This window comes from Panthera uncia, chromosome X, assembly GCF_023721935.1.
Source record: "Panthera uncia isolate 11264 chromosome X, Puncia_PCG_1.0, whole genome shotgun sequence".
NCBI classification, from domain to species: domain Eukaryota; kingdom Metazoa; phylum Chordata; class Mammalia; order Carnivora; family Felidae; genus Panthera; species Panthera uncia.
This window is the reverse complement of record NC_064817.1, coordinates 43,005,896-43,028,678: the sequence shown is the minus strand read 5'-3', so window position 1 is coordinate 43,028,678 and position 22,783 is coordinate 43,005,896. Positions and strand designations below refer to the sequence as shown.

At 43.0% G+C, this 22,783-nt stretch overlaps 1 protein-coding gene across 3 annotated transcripts in view; it reads right to left on the bottom strand.

The window, feature by feature from the left end:
• Positions 1 to 5,523: 5,523 nt before the first annotated feature.
• Positions 5,524 to 22,783, bottom strand: part of MAGED1 (MAGE family member D1) — a 55,539-nt gene continuing 38,279 nt past the window's right edge. Inside the window, exons 1-13 of one of the 3 annotated variants that reach the window (XM_049643856.1) lie at positions 12,129 to 12,210; positions 11,521 to 11,594; positions 10,101 to 10,817; positions 8,776 to 9,444; positions 8,584 to 8,647; positions 8,281 to 8,360; positions 8,016 to 8,107; positions 7,713 to 7,792; positions 7,579 to 7,621; positions 7,253 to 7,315; positions 6,568 to 6,682; positions 5,937 to 6,322; positions 5,524 to 5,734 (exon numbers count right to left, since the gene is read on the bottom strand). In XM_049643856.1, the coding sequence (XP_049499813.1) occupies positions 5,945 to 6,322; positions 6,568 to 6,682; positions 7,253 to 7,315; positions 7,579 to 7,621; positions 7,713 to 7,792; positions 8,016 to 8,107; positions 8,281 to 8,360; positions 8,584 to 8,647; positions 8,776 to 9,444; positions 10,101 to 10,817; positions 11,521 to 11,565 (2,346 nt within the window). In that variant the 5' untranslated portion in view covers positions 11,566 to 11,594; positions 12,129 to 12,210 and the 3' untranslated portion in view covers positions 5,524 to 5,734; positions 5,937 to 5,944. Of the gene's footprint in view, positions 5,735 to 5,936; positions 6,323 to 6,567; positions 6,683 to 7,252; positions 7,316 to 7,578; positions 7,622 to 7,712; positions 7,793 to 8,015; positions 8,108 to 8,280; positions 8,361 to 8,583; positions 8,648 to 8,775; positions 9,445 to 10,100; positions 10,818 to 11,520; positions 11,595 to 12,128; positions 12,211 to 22,783 lie in introns of those variants that run through there. The other 2 variants (XM_049643857.1, XM_049643858.1) reach the window with 2 other exon arrangements.

The window sequence follows — 22,783 nt, the reverse complement described above, 5'->3', positions numbered from 1 at the left end:
TCATATATGGCTTTTATCATCTCGAGGTATGCTCTTTCTATCCCTACTTTCTTGAGGGTTTTTATCAAGAAAGGATGCTGTATTTTGTCAAATGCTTTCTCTGCATCTATTGAGAAGATCATATGGTTCTTGTCTTTTCTTTTATTCATGTGATGAATCACGTTAATTGTTTTGCAGATACTGAACCAGCCCTGCATCCCAGGTATAAATCCCACTTGGTCATGGTGAATAGTTTTTCTAATGTATTGTTGGATCCGGTTGGCTAATATCTTGCTGAGGATTTTTGCATCCATGTTCATCAGGGTAATTGGTCTATAGTTCTCCTTTTTACTGGGGTCTCTGTCTGGTTTTGGAATCAAGGTAATGCTGGCTTCATAGAAAAAGTTTGGAAGTTTTCCTTCCATTTCTATCTTCTGGAACACCTTCAAGAGAATAGGTGTTAACTCTTCCTTAAATGTTTGGTAGAATTCCCCTGGAAAGCCATCTGGTCCTGGACTCTTGTTTTTTGGCAGATTTTTGATTACTAATTCGATTTCCTTACTGGTTACGGGTCTGTTCCAATTTTCTATTTCTTCCTGTTTCAGTTTTGGTAGTGGATATGTTTCTAGGAATTTGCCCATTTCTTCCAGATTGCCCATTTTATTGACGTATAATTGCTCATAATATTCTCTTATTATTGTTTTTATTTCTGCTGTGTTGGTTGTGATCTCTCCTCTTTCATTCTTGATTTTATTTATTTGGGTCCTTTCCTTTTTCTTCTTGATCAAACTGGCTAGTGGTTTATCAATTTTGTAAATTCTTTCAAAGAACCAGCTTTTGATTTCATTGATCTGTTCTACTGTTTTTTTGTTTTTGTTTTTGTTTTTTGTTTGTTTGTTTGTTTGTTTTTTGTTTGTTTCGATAGCATTAATTTCTGCTCTAATTTTTATTATTTCCTGTCTTCTGCTGTTTTGGGGTTTTATTTGCTGTTCTTTTTCCAGCTCCTTAAGGTGTAAGGTTAGGTTGTGTATCTGAGATCTTTCTTCCTTCTTTAGGAAGGCCTGGATTACTAGATACTTTCCTCTTGTGACCGCCTTTGCTGTATCCCAGAGGTTTGGGTTGTGGTGTTATCATTTTCATTGGCTTCCATATACTTTTTAATTTCCGCTTTAACTGCTTGGTTAGCCCATTCATTCTTTAGTAGGATGTCTTCAGTCTCCAAGTATTTGTTACTTTTCCAAATTTTTTCTTGTGTTTGATTTCAAGTTTCATATCATTGTGGCCTGAAAATATGCATGGTATGGTCTTGATCTTCTTGTACTTACTTAGGGCTGATTTGTGTCCCACCATGTGGTCTATTCTGGAGAATATTCCATGTGCACTGGAGAAGAATGTGTATTCTGCTGCTTTAGGATGAAATGTTCTGACTATATCTGTTAAGTCCATCTGGTCCAGTGTGTCATTCAAAAACATTGTTTCCTTGTTGATTTTTTGATTAGATGATCTGTCCATTGCTGTGAGTGGGGTGTTGAAGTCTCCTACTATTAAGGTATTACTATTGATGACTTTCTTTATGTTTGTGATTAATTGATTTCTATATTTGGGTGTTTCCATATTTGGCGCATAAATGTTTACAATTGTTAGGTCTTCTTGGTCTATAGACTTCTTGATTATGATATAATGCCCTTCTGCATCCCTTGATACAGTCTTTATTTTAAAGTCTAGATTGTCTGATATAAGTGTGGCTACTCTGGCTTTCTTTTGTTGACCATTAGCATGATAGATGGTTCTCCATCCCTTTATTTTCAATCTGAAGGTGTCTTTAGGTCTAAAGTGGGTCTCTTGTAAACAGCATATAGATGCATCTTGTTTTCTTATCCATTCTGTTACCCTATGCCTTTTGATTGGAGCATTGAGTCCATTGACATTTAGAGTGAGTAATGAAAGATATGAATTTATTGCAATTATGATGCTTGTAGAGTTGGAGTTTCTGGCGATGTTCTCTGGTCCTTTCTAATCTTTTGTTGCTTTTCATATATATATATATATATATATATATATATATATATATTTCATCTTTTCTCCCCTCAGAAAATCCTCCTAGTCTTCATTTTTAAAACAGGTTACCAGGTCAAAGTTGATATAAACATTTTCTTTACTCCCCATGTCATTTTTCTATCATCAGAGTGTCACCATCTCAGTCAGATCGGTTCTTTACCTAGAGAAATGATTCAAATATTTGTCTATGTGTAGTCTGAGGAATTGTTAGCCTTGCCCACATAGGATTGCGGTAGTAGCCTAAGAATTTTAACCACTTTGGGATATGATAAAGTCACCCTAGAAGATCTCCTAGTCCCCAGACACCCCCCATTCTGCCCCATTATGTAGCAGCGCTATTTCCTCCTGAAAATTGAAATCAATCATCTTAGCCAGTACAAAAGCTTCAATTTTTTACTTATTTGTCCATTGGCATGACTATTACCAAACTGCCAAGTGGAGATCTCAACTTCCAAATCAATGGAACCATTGTTGAGTAACCTGGTAGAAACATGCCTTGCTTGGGTACTAAAATCTTGAAACTGGTAGAGCCCAAAGTTACAAGGACAACTTTAAGTTCCATCATTTAGTTCTTAAATCTAGGAATTCTGGTTGACTAGATGGCGTTAAATATATTGGTGACTAGTTTAGAATATATACTATATATTATTATTATATATTTTTATTATACACACACACAATGTATACTATATACTATATATTGTAGGACAGCACCTCTAACACATTGAGTGTTGTCTCTCAACTGGTGGCATAACTATCTTTCTTCAATAGAGTCATTATTCCATTGTATAAGGACAACTTTTTTCTAAGTGGTGCAGTGCATGATAAAACCAGTGAATTCCATGGGAATAAGCCAATCACCACAGTTTGAGTTTTAAAGTGAGTCCCTTGATCAGAAGCAATTTTGCATAAAATTCAAAACTGTGAAGAATTCTTTGTAAGATCACATGTTATGGTGCAGACAGAAGTACTTGTAGGCAGAAAAGTCAATTCCATATCTAAAATACTCGTTTATTCCAGAGAAATCATAAAGCCAACTAACTTCTCCATGATGTAATGGGGAATAGTTCCTGTATACACTTAACCTAGATTCAATAAAATGTTGACATTTTATTGTATGTCTCATCCTCTCTCTCTCTCTCTGTCTCCACACACACACACACACACACACACACACAGTTTTTAAAATATTTTGAGTGTAAGTTACAAAGGTATTCTCTTTCAGAAAACAGTACAATAATCAAAATCAGACCACTAACATTGATATAATACTCTTATTTAATTTGGAGACATTATTCAATAGATTTTGTCAACTGTCCAAATTGTACCAAAATTTCATGAGCAGGGGAGGGACAGAATTAAATCTCTTCTGGGGTGTGAACAGGGCAGACAGTGCACTGAAGCCCCGAGTAGGGTGTGTAATCCACAGGGATGGAGCTAAGGGGGTTTCCACAGATGTTGGGCCTCTTCTGCTATCCCCAGGCTCCAATGATCCAACCCTTCCTCTCTTCAGGCTTCCAGAATTTCCTTGTGACCTTCCACACCTCTAGTTATGGTTATGGTTGCCATAACCACATTGTTCTCTAAACTTTACCTGGGACTGATTGTCCCAAGACTCTTCCACCACTCAGCACTTAACACAGCTTAGAAGATCCACAGGGCTCCATCATTATTGTATAGATTAGATTGCTGCCTCACAAATCACAAGAGTTGGGGGAGGCCCCAGAGATCACCTGTTCTCATGTCCTTCCCATTCCCAGTTGAGCAACTGAGGCTCAGAGAACTTTGAAACTACTAGGGGCAGGTGGGAGGACACCAATTGGCTCTTCTTAGACCTGATGTCTTCCCCACACATTACACAGCTGGTATACATTCCCCTCCCTACAGCCCAGTCACAATCTGCACACAGCGTGGAGCTGGGGGTATGGGTGGTGATGGGTATGGAAGTGAATGACACCTCAGGATGACACCTGTGCCTACCTTGGGGGCTTATGGATGGATTGGTTCTTTTCTGAGGCTGCAAAGTGGATTCCATCTACCTGAATATGGAAACTGTAAACACACAATGGGAAAAACCTGAGGTAGGTGAGGGATTCCATGGCATATGCTGGCACGTGGTGAAATCATCCACCTGCGCAGAAATGCCTCCTCAATCCCACAGAGTTTGGGTGTTTCATATCAACAGGTAGAATAACCAGCACCCAAAAATGTAGGAACCGTGGCCCAGGCCTGAGGTGACATAGAGATACAGGGCTAGAGCAACCCTTACCTAAAAGACCTCATGCTGAAATTCCCCAGAGTATTGCCTGAGAAAAGGGTCAGGATCCAGGCCTGGCTGAGTGGAGCCTGGCAGTAAGGACAAGAGGCAGGGGAGGGGCTGGGTCTCCATAGTGTTGGCTCCTTCCTATTAATCCTGGGCTCTCCCCAGAATGTGGACATCTCCCGAGAACCTGAGGAAGCCCTGGACACTGTCCCTACCCACTACTGAGCCCTTCCCAGGAGGCTAAATTGCCTTTGCTCTTGTTTTCTACCCTGATAGCTCCTGTTTCTGCCCTTGCCCACATGCGTAGGTACCACCAGGCCTCTGAGGAAGTTATGGCCGAGGCCTAATTTCACCCTCACTGAGAGCTCTGCTTCCAGCAAAGACCTCAGCAGCTCAAGCCAGGTTCTTGTTTACAGTCACGCCAAAAGGAAGGCTAGCTCTCACAAGGCCTTGTCTTTCTCAATTCTTATTCTCTAAGCAACAAAGTTTCCTCTTTCTCCCAGCAGGAGGGGAGAAGAGGCCAATGTGAGGCCTCCATTATTATCCATAAGAACTTGTCTCTGTGATGAGGCCCTGATCCTGTGGAGATGGGAGACTAGGAGGGCTTTCTAGAGGGACAGGTTCCTGGGAAGCATATTCAGAGATGAGGAGGGGGTGCCTTATGAATCTAGGCAACGTGGCTAAGGGTATGATATCTTCCTACTCACATAGGAGAACTCAGGTACCTGATCACAGTGTTCTCTGCTCCTACTCCTGCCCCCATCCTGGAGCTATTTCACTTTCCACATGGTTAATACAACCAACAACCTGGAATCCCAGGAACATCATCTCCAGGAACAGTTATCTTCCCTCCCCTTCAACCACCCTCTCTGGACCTTGTCATTACCTGGAGTTCTACCTCCTTTGTCTTCTTAATTGCAACTGTCTGACCACCTACACCCTCTCCCATTATTTCATCTCTTTTAATGTCACCCCAGGACACCTAGCAGCATGTCTATCACATATAATTCACTTAAGTATTACTTATAAAGTAGACCATAGTAGTTCTTGGTTAACACTGTGTTCATTACTCCCTCCTTTGTTTCCTAATCCATAAGCAGGGTCTACCCATATTTTTATCAGTTGAAAGCTAATCTGCCCCTGAGGCTAGCACTGAGGCCCTATCTCTCCCATATAAACAAGTTGATCGCTCCTCAAACATGGGAAAAACAGAGCACATCTCATTCATTTTGCAGTTTCAATGTTTATTTCTGATACCAAAACTTGACAGCACACAAGGGGGGGCAAAAGCAACAGACAAGGAACAGCAAATAAATTTATCTTGCATGCCACTTTCAGTCAACAGGATGTGGCTCTCTAGATAGCTGTGTTTAGAAGGAATCTGAGGCTTCAGCCTCACTCAGGGGAAAGACTATTGCAACTGATTAGCAATATCTGTGGACATAAGAAAGAAAAAAAATAAAATCAATGATATATATCAAATAGTAATATAAACACCAAATAGTGTTTCCCTATACTTTCTTCATCTTCCCACCATGGGTTTCCTAAGACTCCCAGATGGTATACATAAATACATTCCCATGGATCCTGTATCTACCAATGACCCTAACTGCCCAATCCAAAGTGATATACCTACCCAACATCTCACTCAACCCAGAAGAAACCAATGGCACCAAAGTTGGCAGCGAAGTTGGCACTGGCTGTACCACTAGGGCCAATAATGGGGCCAGCGAAGGTCTGAGGAAATCTGGAGCGGGCATTCTGGTGGTATCTGGCCCAGAAGGTAAATGGGATTCTAGACCAGGGATCGCCAAAATCTCCTTCCTCATCCCAGGTCAGCAGCTCAAACTCAATGTCATCCCAGCTCCAGGGTCCAGATACGGCCTCATCTCCAATCCCCATGCGGGTTCTCGCCTCAGCCCGGGCCTCAGCCTCAGCTGCAGCAGCGTCTAGAGCATCCAATGCCTCATCTGCAGCCTCCATAAACTGTGCAGTCCAGTCACGAGGATCTCTCTTTTGAACCTGAGATGAGGAACAGAAAATAAAAAAAAAAATCCCTAATTGTATGAGTTAATATTTATGAAGTACCTACTATTTATTCAGTGCCCTACTTTGTGCTGCTGTTTACATAACAACGACAATAAATGCCACCAGTAATGCAGCACTACCATGTGTGATATCTAAGGTCTCATTCCTGCTCTGGACCCTTCCCAGCCAGTCATACCTCATCCCTTGACCTATCAGCTCTAGAGCAATTCCTCTATTACCTCTGCAATGAATCTCAGCACTTTCATCTTGCTAGTTTCATGGTAGGAACGGAGGCCCCAGAGGAACTCATACTCAGGAGGGTTGCTGTTGGGCACTCGTCTGTAATCCAGGTACCTTAGAGCAGAAAGGTCTTTGTTTCCACCCGGGCAAGAATGGTAGTCCAACAATGAATGATACTATATTTTGACACCCCCAATTTCAGGTAGCAAGTCCCCCCAGAATCATTCCTAAACCTAGCATAATTATATTCTAATAGGCCTTCAAATTCCTGTACCAGCGCTTCTACATTAAGTAATCACCTAGAACTTCAGGGTGGCTTATATAGGGTCATAGAAAGGACAATGCTTAATCTCACCTCTTCCATCACAGCTCTAGCTCCACATTTTTGTAATATTGTTATTAAGCCATAGTTGGCCCATTGCAATGATTACAGTGGGGTGTAAACCTCAGCCTTGGAAATGTCTACTGTGGGTATACTGGACAGGCTTCACATGCAAGATAATTATACTGCAGAAAAATCCAACCATGAGCAAGTCCACTCAATCAACACTTCCAAGTACATGTGTGTTTTTCTATGTATATGTATAGGTATAGTGTAAGAAATGAGCACAGGAAGGACTGTCTGAGGCTGACCAGCACATAGAACTCATGAGGACCAAACAAAGGCCCTTAGACATCACTTACTTTTGCTTTACAAACTCATAAGTAAGAAGTTTCCTCAGATCTCCAAGGAGAGGATGTCTCACCCTGATAATATAAAAAAGAAACCCATAATCAGAGACTATGAGATTGCCCAAAGAAAAGAAAAGAGCTTTCAAGCACAGAGGTCAGAGATGAGAGAAGAAGCATAGAGTTCAGGACGATTTCCCCATCCACCCAGGTCACATCCTTGGGCTCTGTACCTCCCCAAACCAATCCCCCTAGACCACTAGGCTGATGCAATCCTGGGACCATCCTCTGTTGCCAAAGGATGATATAAACAGGCAAGAGATGAGAGAGCCCAATCATACCCAGGACGCAGTCCCATCTTGCGTAGTGCCTCCCAGAGGACAGCTGCAATGGGAGGCAAGGGGAGACAAGGGACGGAAAATGAGCATGAAAATCAGGCTGTAGCCAACCCCCAGCTGCAGGTCCAGCCACTCACCTTCACTGGCACGGTTGCCATTCATGAAGATGACGCCCAATATCACCAAGAGGAGACCCAGCTTGGGTGTGTCTTTGGTCCTAACAGAGTACAGAAAGTTATATTTTCAGCAGCCATCTGTATGAGACACCCCAGGTAGCTTATCGATATAGCTTACCCAGCATTCCTCAGCAAGGGGATAATTCTACCCCAGTTCTGACCATGACCTGGTATGTGACCCTGAATCTTGGACCCTGACCTGCTTGACACTCCCAGAAAAAAAGCACTGATAAAGGCAATGTTCCATCTCTCTTCCCATCTTACGTTCCCAGTATGCCAGCCAAGGACTCCGGGGTACTGATGAGAATATACAGGTGTTCTTCTTTGTCAATCTCCTTCAGCTGAATCCCAAATTTCTACAGGGACAAGAAAACAGACTATGAAATTACAAAATCTAGCGTAAGCTACCCATACTCACTTGCTCACCTCCCTGTGATACTTCAGCCCTAAATGCCCAGTAGGAATCCCATGAATCTTTGAAATCAAGACCTTCCCTCATTATTCCTATTCCTCAGGGCTGCCTTCTCACCTTCTCCAGGACAAAGCATGCACGTTCAATGATTTCTGGATAAACATCAGTGTATTCACGGATGATATCCCTCAACATTTCTGTAGGAGAAGAGAGTACCTGAGCTGAGCAGGCGCCACAGAGCTACAACCCCTTTGCCAGCCCTACCAAAGGGAAAATAATCAGGGCCCTCAAGGATGAAACAAGAAGAATCAGCCATGGAAAGAGGGGATTCAAAAGAAGGGGACTATAAGCAAAGGGATGTCCACAGAGCATGCGGTGAGGGGAAGGGCAGGGTGCCGGGGGAGGGCACTGGGTGCCTACCTGAGCGCTTGATGGGCACCTTGGTATAATCTTTAAGCATCAGGTACTTGACCAACTTATTTGCCTGGGAGGGGAAAAGGAAATCATTAAAGTTACTAAGATATTTATAGAAAACTTGATTACATTACAGATGGAAGGATGACAAAGACAAGAGGAAGAGAGGGAAAAGTGATTAGGGATAATAGTTCTTACTCTTTCCTGAAGAAGGGCCACATCTCGGGGCTGTGAGGCACCCAGGTTCTGTGAGGCACGCGAGTTGGGAGAGGGTCGCAGGTTTGGTGAAGGTCGTAGGTTCTGCCAGTCAGGTGGGACTGGCCAATCAGTGGGGATCCAGTCAGGTGGGAGTGGCCAGTCAGTGGGAAGTGGCCAATCAGGTGGTAGAGGCCAGTCGGGTGGTAGCGGCCAGTCAGGAGGGCCTTGCCAATCTGGAGGACCCTGCCAACCTGGTGGGGTCTGCCATCCAGGTGGGGTCTGCCATCCAGGTGGATTCTGCCAGGCTAGTGGGTTCGGCCAGACAACCGGACCAGGCCAGACAATGGGGTTTGGCCAGATCACTGGGTTCTGCCAGATCACTGGGTTCGGCCAGATCACTGGGTTCTGCCAAGCAACTGGGTTTTGCCAGGCTGGTGGGGTCTGCCTAGCTGGGGGGCTCTGACGTGCTGGTGGGGTCTGCCGGGCTGGCTGGTTTTGCCAGCCTGAAGGGTTCTGCCAGGCCAATGGGGTCTGCCAGAGCACATTGGGGGGTGCGCCAGGTGGGTTCTGAGTGGTAACTGGAACCGGTGCAGACCTCCATGTCCCTGCAGTCAGTGGGGCCCGTCTCTGATCCCCACTGCTGTTCTCATCCACATTCAAGTTATTAATCTGCATCATCAGAGAGAAGGAAAGTCCAGGGTCACCAGCTGTTTCTGTGGCCTCACCCTATCTATTCCAGGAAAGCCCCCTAAAACCCTCACCTGTAGTGACAGCCTGACCCACTAGCCAATGGTCACCCTGAGTCCTGGGCTTGTCTTTCACTGTCTTCCAGGCAGGAGTTTCATCTCTGAACCAGGCCAGGAGCAACCCAAGGGTGGGGCCTGAGGCTTCTCCTCTTCCTATGTCCACCACTGGCTCTGCTTGTACCACCCTGGACAAATCACTCAAGTCACTTCACCTCTCTGGGACTTAGTTTCCTTCTCTGTAAAACTGAGACTATGATCCCTACCTGGTATTATCTTGAAGATTTAATGAGATAACCTGTGTGAATGTGCCCAGCTCAACCCTAACACATGGTGGCTACTATGAAAAGTGTTAAGCTGAATTACATGCGGGGTGCATATATTATGTGTCCATGTCTCATCTCCCTATCAGTCCGTGGATATTCAGAGAGCAGAAATGATCACATTTATCTTGTTATCCCCTACAACCTAGCTGAATACAGGCCATTATATACATATGTTTTGTTTTGTTTAGAACAAATGAACAACCTCAGAGAAGAAAGGAGAGAGCCCAAAGCAAAATGGAGCTAGGAGGGATCTCACCTTGCGGGTCCTCTTGCCCCGAATTATAGTCCTGGACTCCAGATTCTGAGCCTGGGAACCATCTGCTGATGTCTGTGCAGCTGCACCATCAGATTCAGGGATACCTGGGTTGGTCTCTACCTCAGTCTGGGAAGTGGCCATCTTGGCTTGGTTAATATTCTGGATCTGGGTATCAACCGTTGGGGCCTTAGTGGTGTCATTCCAAGCCTTAAAGGCTGTCTTAGGCTGAGTGTTGGCCACCTCACTGGCACTGAGAGACTGAGAGAAACTGTAGGTGGTATTTGGGCCCACCTTAGTAGTGGCACTCTGGGCCTTAAAGGCCATCTCAGACTTGTTAGCAGTTAACTCACTGGTGGTTGCTGCCTGGGAAAAATCATAGGCAGCATTTGGGCCCTTAGGAGCAGCATTCTGGGACTTAAAGTCTGCCTTAGTCGGTGCATTGGGCATGTCCTTGGCATTAAGAGCCTGAGAGAAATCATAGGCACCATTTGGGCCTTTTGTGGTGGCATTCTGAGCCTTAAAGGCTGTTTTGGGCCTAGCGGCAGCCGCTAAAACCTGAATGTCAGCCATCTCACTGGTTGTTGGGGGCTGTGAACTCTGGGGACTAGCATTCGGCCCAGCTGCTGTGGCCTGGTTGGTAGGTGGAGCCTCTGAAATCTGGATGGCCTCCATCAGGGTCTGCATAAGCAAGGTGCTGTCTTCTACGGAGGCCTCAGCCTGCAAATACAGGGGGAAAAATTAAATTTGAAGCGGGAGGGTAGGGGGAGCAATGCAGGGGAGGTGCAGGCAGGAGGATGGTACAAAAAGTCTGAGGCACAGATCCAGACCACCAGCAAGGGGCGATGGGAGGCGGAGTGGTAACAAAACGTGTGGCAGGGATGGAGTGGGGCACGGACTAAATGAGGGGTGGGGCAGAATGAGGAGTGGGGTCGAAGTGGAATGAAGGGGGCGGGGGGGTGGTGATGGAGGAGGTTACAGCAGAGCAATGCGGTGTGCGGCTGCTCAGGAGCAGCTCAGGACAAGAGGTGAGGCAGAGCAAGGGTGCCGCCTCCAGGAGTTGAGGAGAATAAGAGGGGTCGGTCGCAGGGATGGGTAATGCAAGACAGACGGAGGGTGGCGTCAGGAGGTTGGGGGGAGGGGGTGGCAGACTGCTCTACAAACGTCAGGACTGTGGAAAAAAAATGGTTCCTTACCCAACCCGCATTCTCTGGGCAGATTGCCCTGACTACTAACAGGGTCTCCCCTTTCTCTAAGCAGGGACTGACGGCTGAAAAGGGATGCCCCTCCCCCCCTCAATAAACCATGGGAATTTGAAAGACGACGGAGTCTAGGCACGAAGAGGTAAAAATCAGATCCAGCCAAAGGGGCCCCAGGGAACTGTCGGCTAGGGAAATGGTGGGGTGGGGAGTGGAGATCTCACCTGGAAGCCGAGGAGGCCCGCACCACAGTCCATTTTCTGAGCCATGGCTCCTGTCCCTCTGGCAAGAGCAGAGCCTGGGCGGGGGGGGGGGGGGGGGGGGGGGGCGGTATACTACAGAGGGGAAAAACGGAGGACCGAACGGGGGGGGGGGGGGGGGGGGTTGACTGTGGGGGTGAATGAGGCGCTGAATGTGAGGGGAACGGGCTGGATCGGGGTGGGAAAAGTGAATGGGTGTCAGGATGGTGGTTCTGAATCCTGAGAAGCTACTGCCTGAAAGAAGCTTCAAATCAGGGTTCGGAAAACCAGTAACAGTTCTGAATCCAAGGGGAATGGGTTAGGACTCGCATATGGTAAATTGAATGGAGGTTTCGAATCAGGAGGAATCGTATGACAGTACAGATTGAGGTCGAGAAATCTGTGGAGATTTTTAACGATGGGAGGGGTTCGGAGAGCGAACAGAGGTTCTGAGTAAAGGAGGGTCGGGTAAGGGGTGTGAATCGGGGTTCGGGGAGTGGAAGGGGAATCAGAATCCGGGGTAAAGGGATCAAAATGAAAAATAGGGGGCCCGCACCAGGGGGCAGATGCCCTGTCTGGGGGCTAATTCTCACCTTGCCTCAGGCCCCAACCCCAACCCCCTCGTTGCCTCCCTTCTTCACGACTCAGAGGATCGGGATTGCAGTGATCGGCTCTCGGCAGCCGCACCCTCTCCTTGTCCAGGAGAAAATGCCAGCGCGGCAGCTAAGAGGACCCCGCCTCTCCGCCTAATATACCACCCACCGCCTCAGATAGTTTTGCGCATGCGCAAGAACTGACCGACCAAATATAAGTCCCGCCCGCTTCCCCAACAAAAGCTTCGTCCTGAACATCACGGTGCGCATGTGCAGTGGCAAGCAATCCCGCCCCTTTGCCAACACACCACCCCACCACCAACCAGGTCGACAGTATACCAGGGTCCCACCTCTTTCCTCAATATCCCCTCCCCCAAACAGATGCGCGGCGCCTTTAGGTCCCACCCCTTGCCCCACACCGGCCCCCAACCTTTTCCGCAATGCGTCTCCATTCTATCCCTCCCCTCTTATGGCCCCTCCCGTCGGGTCGGCATGCATCGCCACCCCCTTGCCTAGCACCACTTAGGTCACTGTTAAGGAGGTGTCTGTGTGGGGTCTCTAACTGCAACAAGTGCTAGGCTCCTGCTAAGCTTACCTACTTTGGGACCCAGGAAAAGGAACAGACAGAGAGAATACACTGTTGGAGATAGAACAAGTCTGCACCTGACACACAAATCTATATGATCCCCCTCAACAGATCCCAGACTCCTAAACATTAGATTCTTTCCTGCACTTTGTGCAGCTCCAACCATGCGCTTATCTTGTGTGCTAGTGAGATGGGGAGGGAAGGGCACAGCTTAAACATCACAGCACAGTCTGTGCTGGGGCTTGTCTTCTCACAGCAGCCCTGGGAGGTGGGTGTCAGCATCCCTATTTTATAGGTCAGGAAGCTAAAGCACAGATACACTGTATAAACTAGACAAGGCTATAGAGCCAATAAACAGAAAATGTAAAACGCAGGCCAGGGCCTTCTTGACTCCAAAACCCACGTTCCACTACTTTTGGCCTGGGAACTGAGGCACCCTCCCCTCTTCAGGTTGAGTGACAGATTTCTCTCTCTCTCTTTCACACACACACACACACACACACACACTCCCTGCCCTGTCAACACCTGCCCCAAAGAAGCAAGGTTTGTGTTCTCCAAGACTTAAGCTCATGCTCTGCACACTGAACACAGGTAGAGGCCCTTAGTCCCCACCCCCTCTATGTGGTTCCATCCAGGTGTGGGGATTGTTCTTCAGGGTTCACTCCCTACTCTGTCAGGCCTCTCCCTGTGAGTGGCACAAACACACTGCCCATGAGGCCTTGCTGGGGCCCACTGGAGCGGCCAGGACAATCAGGCATTTGTGTGCCTGACCCATGGCAAGCCTGGATTCAGAGTAAATGTTTACCCTGGTTCCTTCCAGGCTTGGGTCCTCAATTCCTGGGATGGACTGCTGTGTCATTCTATCCATAGCTGGTGAGCCTGCTCAGGTCATTCCACCTCTCTGAGCCAGCTTCTCAACATGCAAAATGGGAAGCACAAATAGCACTGACTGGAGTCCGACCCAAGGACACACATGCTGCTATGATTCCAGAGGACTGGAGAGTCAGAAAATCATATACAGATGTGAAATGACTCAAATTGAACTGATAACTTTCCAAAAATCCAAGGCAGATCTTTGTACATTTCACATTTGTTCTGGCATCAGCTCCAGCCAGGAGTCTGCATATGAAAGAAAGCTAATGCTAGAAAGGATGGCAGCATTTGGTCCCCAAAGGCCAACATCAATTCTGCCTGGCTGGATGACTTTCCTCATCTGTTGCATAGCAACCTCCCCTGTCAGCTGCCTGTTTTTTCTCAGCATTTCCTCTGTAAAGTGTCTGCAGTGGTACGTGATCAGACTCAGGAAAGAAGGTCTGAAACACCATTTTGAATGCTATCTGCTTCTGTATCTGTATCTCCAGTCTTGACTTGGCCTATGAATTCTAGATCCATAATCCAACTGTCTGCCTCACTTCTGCAATTGGATAACCCTTAATATTTTCAAATTGAACAGGTCTCAAACTGACTCCTTTGTATATATCCTCTTCCTCAAACAGTGTGTTTCTCCTTTAGTCATGCCACTCCCCCAATTAGAATAAAAGCCTTTTAGGGAGATGAATTTTTGTTTGTTTTATTCGTTGCTGTATCCCCTGTATCTACAATGATACCTGGTAGATTCTGTATGCTAAAAAATGTTTGTTAATGAATGAATAAATCCCACCATCCACCCTGTTGCTCAAGCAAGAAACCTGAGAGGCATTTTTTTTTTCTTTCCTGTGATGAATTCACTTACTTTTCCTCATTATACAAATAATGCATATTTGTCATTAAAATTTTAAACATAACTTAAATATTTTAGAAATTAAGTAAACATCACTCCCAATGGCACCACCCTGAGATAACTGCTATTAAGATTTTGATGCTACCTTTTCATGTAACACTCCATGCGTATATATTTACATAAATGGGATTATATGTATGCCATAAATGTTTTAAATTGCATTCTTTTGCTTATTGCCTCCCATTCCTTTCACCTCTACCTTCATCTGCCAAACATACATTTTAACAGCCATTTTTATATTTTTCCATGGTCAAAAAGTCATTCTTTACTGTTTTACAAAATTAAGATCATATACACTTTAAATGCATCAGAGTTATTTTATTAGTTAATGCTAATCTACCAAATTCATTCTTTTACATTGCTGCATAATATTCCATGACAGGGATGTACTGCAATGTAGTCAACCATTTCCCCACTGATGGTCATTCTAGTTTCAGGTTTCAGGGGCACATACATACAAGCATTGCAATTAGATATTTGTTACATATATCCTTGTATTTTATGTTTAATGTTTTTCATTCCTGTGACCAGATGCCTGGGAGAAAGACTGGCATACTCTACAGTGCTTGGTAATATGAAGACTTTTCCAACTTTTTGCCAATGTGATGTGTATTTTATTGGTATCTCCTGTGGTTTTAGTTTACATTTCTCATGTAAGCAGTGAAACACATATTCATATATTAGTGGACTGATTAGATTTCTTTTGTAAAGTAACTGTGCAAGTCTTTTACCTATTTATTTTGTGTTGTCTGTCTTATTTTTTGGACTTCTTTATACAGCCTTACAGATGCTTACTGAAAACCCTTAGGACTAGATATATTTCAATTATTTTTTCACATTTTAGTAAGGAAATACTATGTATATAATTTATATTACATAACAGTTCGACATAAAGGCCAGATATTCACTTTTTCACATTCTCTCAACAGCCAAGAGAACGTGGTGTAGGATTTACCACTGTGGTAGGGTCTTGAAAATTACTCTCGGGTTCAGTGATTCACTAGGACTCATAGAACTCAGAAAAGGTGTTATATTCATAGCTATTGTTTATTACAGTGAAAGGATACTGATTTTAAATCAACAAAACTAAAAAGTGTACAGGAAAGACTCCATGAGAAACCAGGCATAAGATTCCAGTTGTCTTTTCTCAGTGGAGTTGTATGGCCCATGCTCAAATCTCCCAGTGAGGTATGTGGCAACCAGGGAAGTTTGCCTGAGCTGGGATTTTAAGGGGGTGGGGATCAGGTAGGCATGGGACACTTGTGTGGCTGACTTTAGTCTCCAGCCTGTGCAGAGGTACCACAAGGTCACAAGCCAATATATAACACCACAAGGGCCAAGACCCACTATAAATTACATTGTTAACGTAAACTATCTGGTGTGGCCCAAGCCCCAGGTGAACAAAAAGACAGTCTAATCAGGCAGGATACTACAAACTTAGAGGTTTATCCCCCAGGAGCTTGTCAAGAGCCAGACCTTTCTTTGGAATGTACAGACAATTTTGCTTTGGAATGCCAGGGTTTGTATACCCCACACACCTGTGGAGTCAATTCTTTTACTGCATAAATAGTCACATCTCCAACCTAACACTTAGTCTGAAAGGAGTGATTCAAAGATGCAATGATGGAATTCAATGCCATATCTGTAGCCACAAGAAAATCCAGTTTCTACGAGTGGCATTGGTAGCAGGGTCAAGGGCAGCATCTAGTATCCAGTGTCAGTGGTAGCAGTAATGGGAGCCACCAGCTAATACTCATGGCATGGTTTTTGAAATACGGCTGGGCCAGATGCGCTTAACAAATTATTTTATCAATTCTGCTCTATTTTTTTGTAACTTTTTGAAATAATGATAGATTCACAAGAAATTGCAAAGATAGTAAAGAGTACCCCTTCAGCCACTTTCCCCAATGGGCACAGTTATAACTATAATACAATATCAAATTCAAGAAATTGGCATTGGTATGATATATATGTCTAATTCTATCACATGTGGAGGTTTCTATAGTAGTCACCACAGCAATTAAGATACAGAACTATTCCACCCCCACAGATTTCCCTGTACTACCCCTTTACACTCACACTCATCATCCTTCCCTCCACTATCCTTAACCCTTAGCAGCCATTAATGTGTTCTATCTTAGAGTTCATTGATTCATTCTTACATCATATTGTTCTGCTGTTGAAGTAATCTACTGAGGTTTTTTAAAAGTTCATTTATTGGATTTTTCAGTTCTTTTTTAGTTTATTTATTTTTGAGAGAGAAAGCGAGCATGAGTGGGGGAGGAATAGAGACAGAGGGAGACACAGAATTTGAAGCAGGCTCCAGACTCTGAGCTGTCAGCACAGAGACTGATATGGCGCTCAAACCCATGAGCAGTGAGATCATGACCTGAGCCAAAGTCAGACATTTAACTGAGTCACCCAGGCGCCCAGGATTTTTCAGTTCTTAAATTTCTTTTTGATTCTTCATTATATCTTCTATTTCTTTGGAAGATTTTGTTTCCTTTGTTTTAAAATTATTAAACATTTTTATTTATTTTTGAGAGAGAGAGAGAGACAGAGCGTGAGTAGGGGAGGGGCAGAGAGAGAGGGTGACACAGAATCTGAAGCAGGCTCCAGGCTCTGAGCTGTCAGCACAGAGCCCGACACGGGGCTGAAATTCACGAACCATGAGATCATGACCTGAGCCGAAGTCAGATGCTTAACCGACTGAGCCACCCAGGCACCCTGGAAGATTTTGTTTCTTTGTTAAAGAGTTTCTATTTTTCCTTTAGTTCTAAGAATGCTCAAACTGCACATTGAAACACTTTTAGGATGGCTATTTAAAATCCTTTTTAGATGATCCTAATTTCTGTGTCCTCTTGGTGTTGGTGTGTCTTTTCTCATTCAAGTTGTGATTATCATAGTTCTTAATATAACGAGTCATTTTCAATTGAACCTAGATATTTTGCATAGTATGCTATGAGGATCTGAATTTTGTTTAAATCTTCTCTTTTATCACATGTGGTTGGAAGTCCACATTCCCACTCAGCCTCCATTGGCACCTGAGAGCAAGGGGCTCTTTGTTATTGAGGGCTAAGTTCCAGCTCCATATTAAAGTTTTACTAGTATCAGCCTGACTGCAAGAGACCTGGGTACCTAATTACATGGTAAATGTCTATCATTTTTAGTGCTGGGTGGTGATTTTCCACTAGGCCTTTTTTTTTTTTTTTTTTGACATGACTTCATTGGCTAGGGGCAGAAGCATCTCATTATCATCTTTAGAGATGGAGATCGAAGCTCCCCACATGGTTTCTGGCATTGTGGTGACTGGGTTATTCCCATTCCCCATTTGCCCTTCTCTGACACTCTGTCAGAAGATTAGAGACCCCATTACAGGCTGGCAAGGGTGGAAGTATAGGGTCTCTAAATTGGATTTTGCTGGCAGGGATAGGGCCACAGTTCTCCCTCTAATATATAGCTAGAGTAGAGCAGTTATTGTCTAATTTTTTTTGTCTTGTTGTGCTGTCTTTGTCTTTTAGATATGGAAAGAACAGAGGTATGTTGAGGTTTTTTTTTTTTTTCTATGTCCTTTGGTGTTTCCAGTTTGCAAGCTTCTTCAGGAGGTGATCTGGGCTATATGAGGCCAAAAGAAAATCCAGGGAACTCTCCACCATGTTATTCCTTGGGATGCAAGTTCCCTAGAGAGTATGCCATCTTATCTATAACTTTCAAGGTCTTCTTGTGTTTGGTTTATATATAATGCCCAGGGGAAAGTACATCTATGCCATTTACCCCTTACTGCTGGAAGTAGAAGTCCTCAATTCTGGTGTTTTTAAAAAAGTACAACTATTGGAATTTCTAATGTACAATCACACTGTAGGAAAGATAACTTGATCTCTTATTTTACAATATATACAGCACTTATTGTCTTATATGATTTGCTAAAACACCAGGAACAATTTTGGGTAATAATCTCAATAAGGAACAACCTTTCCTTTTTCCTGAAATGATTACCATTTCACCATTAAGAATGTTTACTGCTTTTTTACAAGTAGTTTAAAAAATCTTATTTAGTAGTTTCTCTTTATATTTTACTTAGTTATTCATAATGTTTCCTCTGCCTCATTCACAAATCTAATCTATCACCTACTCCTGCTGTCTCTACCATTTTAAGTATACTTTAATTCCACTCTATTCTACAATCATATTGTTAGAAGGGAGCATGAAAAGAGGGAGAAATGGAGAAAGAAAAGTTGAAAAGAGGGGAGGAAGAGGAATAGATGGAAGAAGGAAAGAAGAAAACAGGGATAAGAGAAAAGATGAATGAAAATAGCAGTTGCAAGTAAATGGAATAATTAAGATATGGAGAAATAAGAGAGTAGAGAAAGAATAGATATTAAGTTGAAATAGAAAAAGTAGGAGGAAAGAGAATAAGGAAGTAGAATGTAGAAGGAAGAAGAGACATAGGATGGAAGAGTATGAGAGGGAGGTGGAAGGAAATAGGTTAATAAGTAGATGAAGAAAGGAACATAAGAAAGGAGAAGGAAGAAAATGAGGAAGAAGGGAGTATCGGAAATAAACAATAAGGGAGAAAAGAGAAGTGTTTGAATAAGAGGGACAGAGATAAGAAAAAGAAATGATGTGGAATGACACCTCATTAGTGGCAGATTTCATTCTGCAGAGAGAAGAATGTTGAATGTAAGGAGTTCCTCTTTTTTCTCCTCAAATACCCAGTTCTCTTTATATCTGATACCCATCAAAGTGCCAGAAGTCATTTCTCACATGATGTCACTCTTGCCTTGAGGTAAGACCACTGTGGTTTTCAATTAGTAAGAGCCATGTGTCCCATGTTTTGAATAGATATATTTGTTTGGAATACTCAGCATTTATCACGTACTCTCTGCTGCTGGTCGTTCATCAGGTATGGATATTATCTGATGAATTCAGGTATATAGGAAATATGTTTTGTTTTTCTCTGTAACTCAATTTATAAATTCTATTTCAACTTCCCAATCCATTGAGTGGTTAAAACTCAACCTTCAGCAGTATGGAGTTCTCCTTACGACCTTTTCTTTGGGGTTGTGTCTTAAGTTATGGGACCTTAGTGTCAAAACATCAGAATGGGTGATAACTGTTGAGTATACTATATCCATTCTGGATTCATGTCATCTCTGGTTTACCAATGTCTCTCCAATCAGGTAGTTGTTGAGTTAAGCGTCATTCGTTACTACAAAACCCTCTTGGGGTCTTACTCTCTGAGGGTGTCATATACCATTCGTATACATGGGAAATATTCTGCAGCTCCTATCATATGCTGGGGCCTGTTTATCTCTGTGATGCTGTCTTTGTCTAACATATTCTTATACTCCTATGATACCCTGAGCTGAGAGAGACTATGTGAGGAGGCCTAAAGCTCAAAATCCCTATAGACACCACACAACTATTTTTATTTTGTAGTCTTGACCCCCCCTGGCCTTACCCAGGAAGTGAAGCACAAGGCCACATTGCTAGAAGATCTTGGCAAACCTACCTGGGGTTTCTTCCCATCCCTGAAATACAGGGCCTAGGTTTCTTTGGTTTTCAGGAATCCACAATATCTACTGACTCCTTGTTTCGTCTCTGCTTTTCTTCTCAACACAATCAATGTGAAGAACAGCCTTGAAAAGAAGTACTAAAACAACAAAAAGCTAAACAAACTAAAAATCAATGACTTTTCTTGGACCCAACAGGGAAATGAGGTTTCAGAACAAACCACCATCCTGAAATCATGAGGGATAGGCAAATCCAGAGTCACAAATGAGATATGCTTACCTGAAACAGAAGCCACTAGAGCTATAAACTTGTAGGGACACCTAACTGATAATTTTGACAAGCTGCTGGAGGCCGAATGTGGACTAGAGTGAAAGAGAAACTCGGGAGTGGTAGTCTTAGGGGCAGACACACTTTCACGGGCTTTATTTCCAGGAATCTCACCAGGTTCTCACAGTGCAGATCCAAAAAAGACACCCTTGTGGCCCTGGCAGGAAGAGGGAAAGAGTCCTTTTGAATATCCTTATGAAGTATGCCCAAAGCCTTCTCCATAACAAAGGCCTACTTCCCAGGACAAAGGACCACCAGAGCCTTGTTCCAGAGTCATGTAGGAAGGACATCCTTCTCACTCCAGCCCCCTCTAGCTTTCCTATCTCACCTAAAGTAGGGGCACAGAGAGGGGGACTACACAAGAAAAATACCTGTAAAGGTGACAGGCCCACTAGAACTCTGAGACTTAATTAGAATATTATAAAACACTCCCTTTTATCCCATACCATACCACCACACCAACAGGGCTTGAGTGTATTAACTGGGTTATAGCTGAATGAGCTGCAAGACAAAGACTCTCTAAGGAAGCCCAAACTCAGGAAAGGAAACAAAATGAAGGATACAAGAAGAATATGGAAACTCTGGCACCTAATACTAAAAGAAACTTTAAACAAAGCCCAGCTGCTAGCAAGATTGACACTAGAGACCAATCTATCTCAGTTCCTATTACCTAATACATCACGTCCAGCTTTCAACAAAAAATTAGAAGGCATGCCAAAAAGCAAGAAGAAAAATTCTGAAAAGACAAAGGAAGCATTAGATTCAAATATGACAGAGCTGTTTGAATTATCAGACAGGGAATTTAACACACTGTAATTAATATGTTAAAGGATCTAATAAAAAAAAGCAAACATGCAAGGATATGGGTAAAGTAAGCAGAGTGATGGAAATTCTAAGAATCAAAAGGAAATTCTAGAAAAAAAAATCATAACAAGTGCAGAATGCCTTTGGTGGACTCATTAGTAGATGACACAACTGAGGAAAGCTTTTTAAAGGTAGATTAAGAGATAATTCCCAAACTGAAAGTTAAAAAGGAAAAATAACTTTAAAAAAATAGAACATTTAAGAACTATGGGACAATTTCAAAAGATGCAACATGTGAATATATGGAATGCAGAGGGAGAAAAATGGGGCAGAAGAAATACTGCAAATAATAATAGCTAAGAATTTTCCAAAATTAATGAAGGCAACAAATCATAGATCCAGGAAACTCAAATAACACCAAACAGGTAAATACTAAAAGATTTACACTGAGGCACATCATATTCAAACTGTAGAAGACCAATGACAAAGAGAAAATCTTGACAGAAACTAGAAGAAAAAAGTATCTTACTTATAATGAAACATGGATAAGAATTACTGAAGGCTTTTCATCAGAAATCATGTAAGCAAGAAGAGAGTGGAAGGAGATATTTTAAAACATTAAAGGAAAAACACGCTGATGCACATTTCTTTTTTTAAGTTTATTTATTTATCTTGAAAGAGAGAGAGAAAGAGAAGAGCCTCATGAGTGAGGAAGAGGCAGAGAGAGAGAGAGGGAGAAAGAGAATCTCAAGTAGGCTCCACACTGTCAGCACACGGAGCCTGATGTGGGACTTGATCACAAACCACATGGGATTATGACCTGAGCTGAAATCAAGAGTCGGATGCTTAAATGACTGAAGCACCCATGTGCCCCTACATTTCTATATCTAGCGAAGTATCCTTTAAAAGTGAAGGAGAAATATTTTCTCAGACAAACAAAAACTGAAGGAATTCACCACCAGTATATCTACCCTACTAGAAATGTTAAAAGATTTTCTTGGGGCAGAATGAAAATGGTATAGGGCAGAAACTTGGAACTACATAGACAGGAAGCACATTGGAAAGGGAATAAATGAAGCTTTCCTTCGAAGAGGAAATCAAAACTGCAATTACCGATATTCTGTGGTGCTTTAATCAAAGGAAATTTATGCAATACATTTTTCCATTGCATGCAATACAAAAGAGAAGTATCTCAAGCATAAACATGTATCAAGGATAAAAACAAAAGGATGGAATAAGTTATGGCATACAATAAACAAAAGATGATGTATTAAGAACAGACATAATACTTTAAGCCAAAACATTACTTTAGATGAAAAGTTCACTGGATAATATAAATAATATACAAATCATAATTTAACAGATATGCAAGAATAAACCAAAATCATAACCAAAATCATAACATGAGACTACAAAACCATAATACCAAAACCATAATAAAACCAAAATCATAACATGAGACTACAACACCCTTTTCTAAGTCAATGATAGAATAATCCTATGAAATAATGGGTCCTTCTTGAAACTTCTGCATAGGTACTATATACATTGAGACCCAAACATAAAACATTATGGTGCTTCCTACTGGGTATCTATCAAAAAAATACAAAAACACTAATTCAAAGGGATATATGCACCCCTATG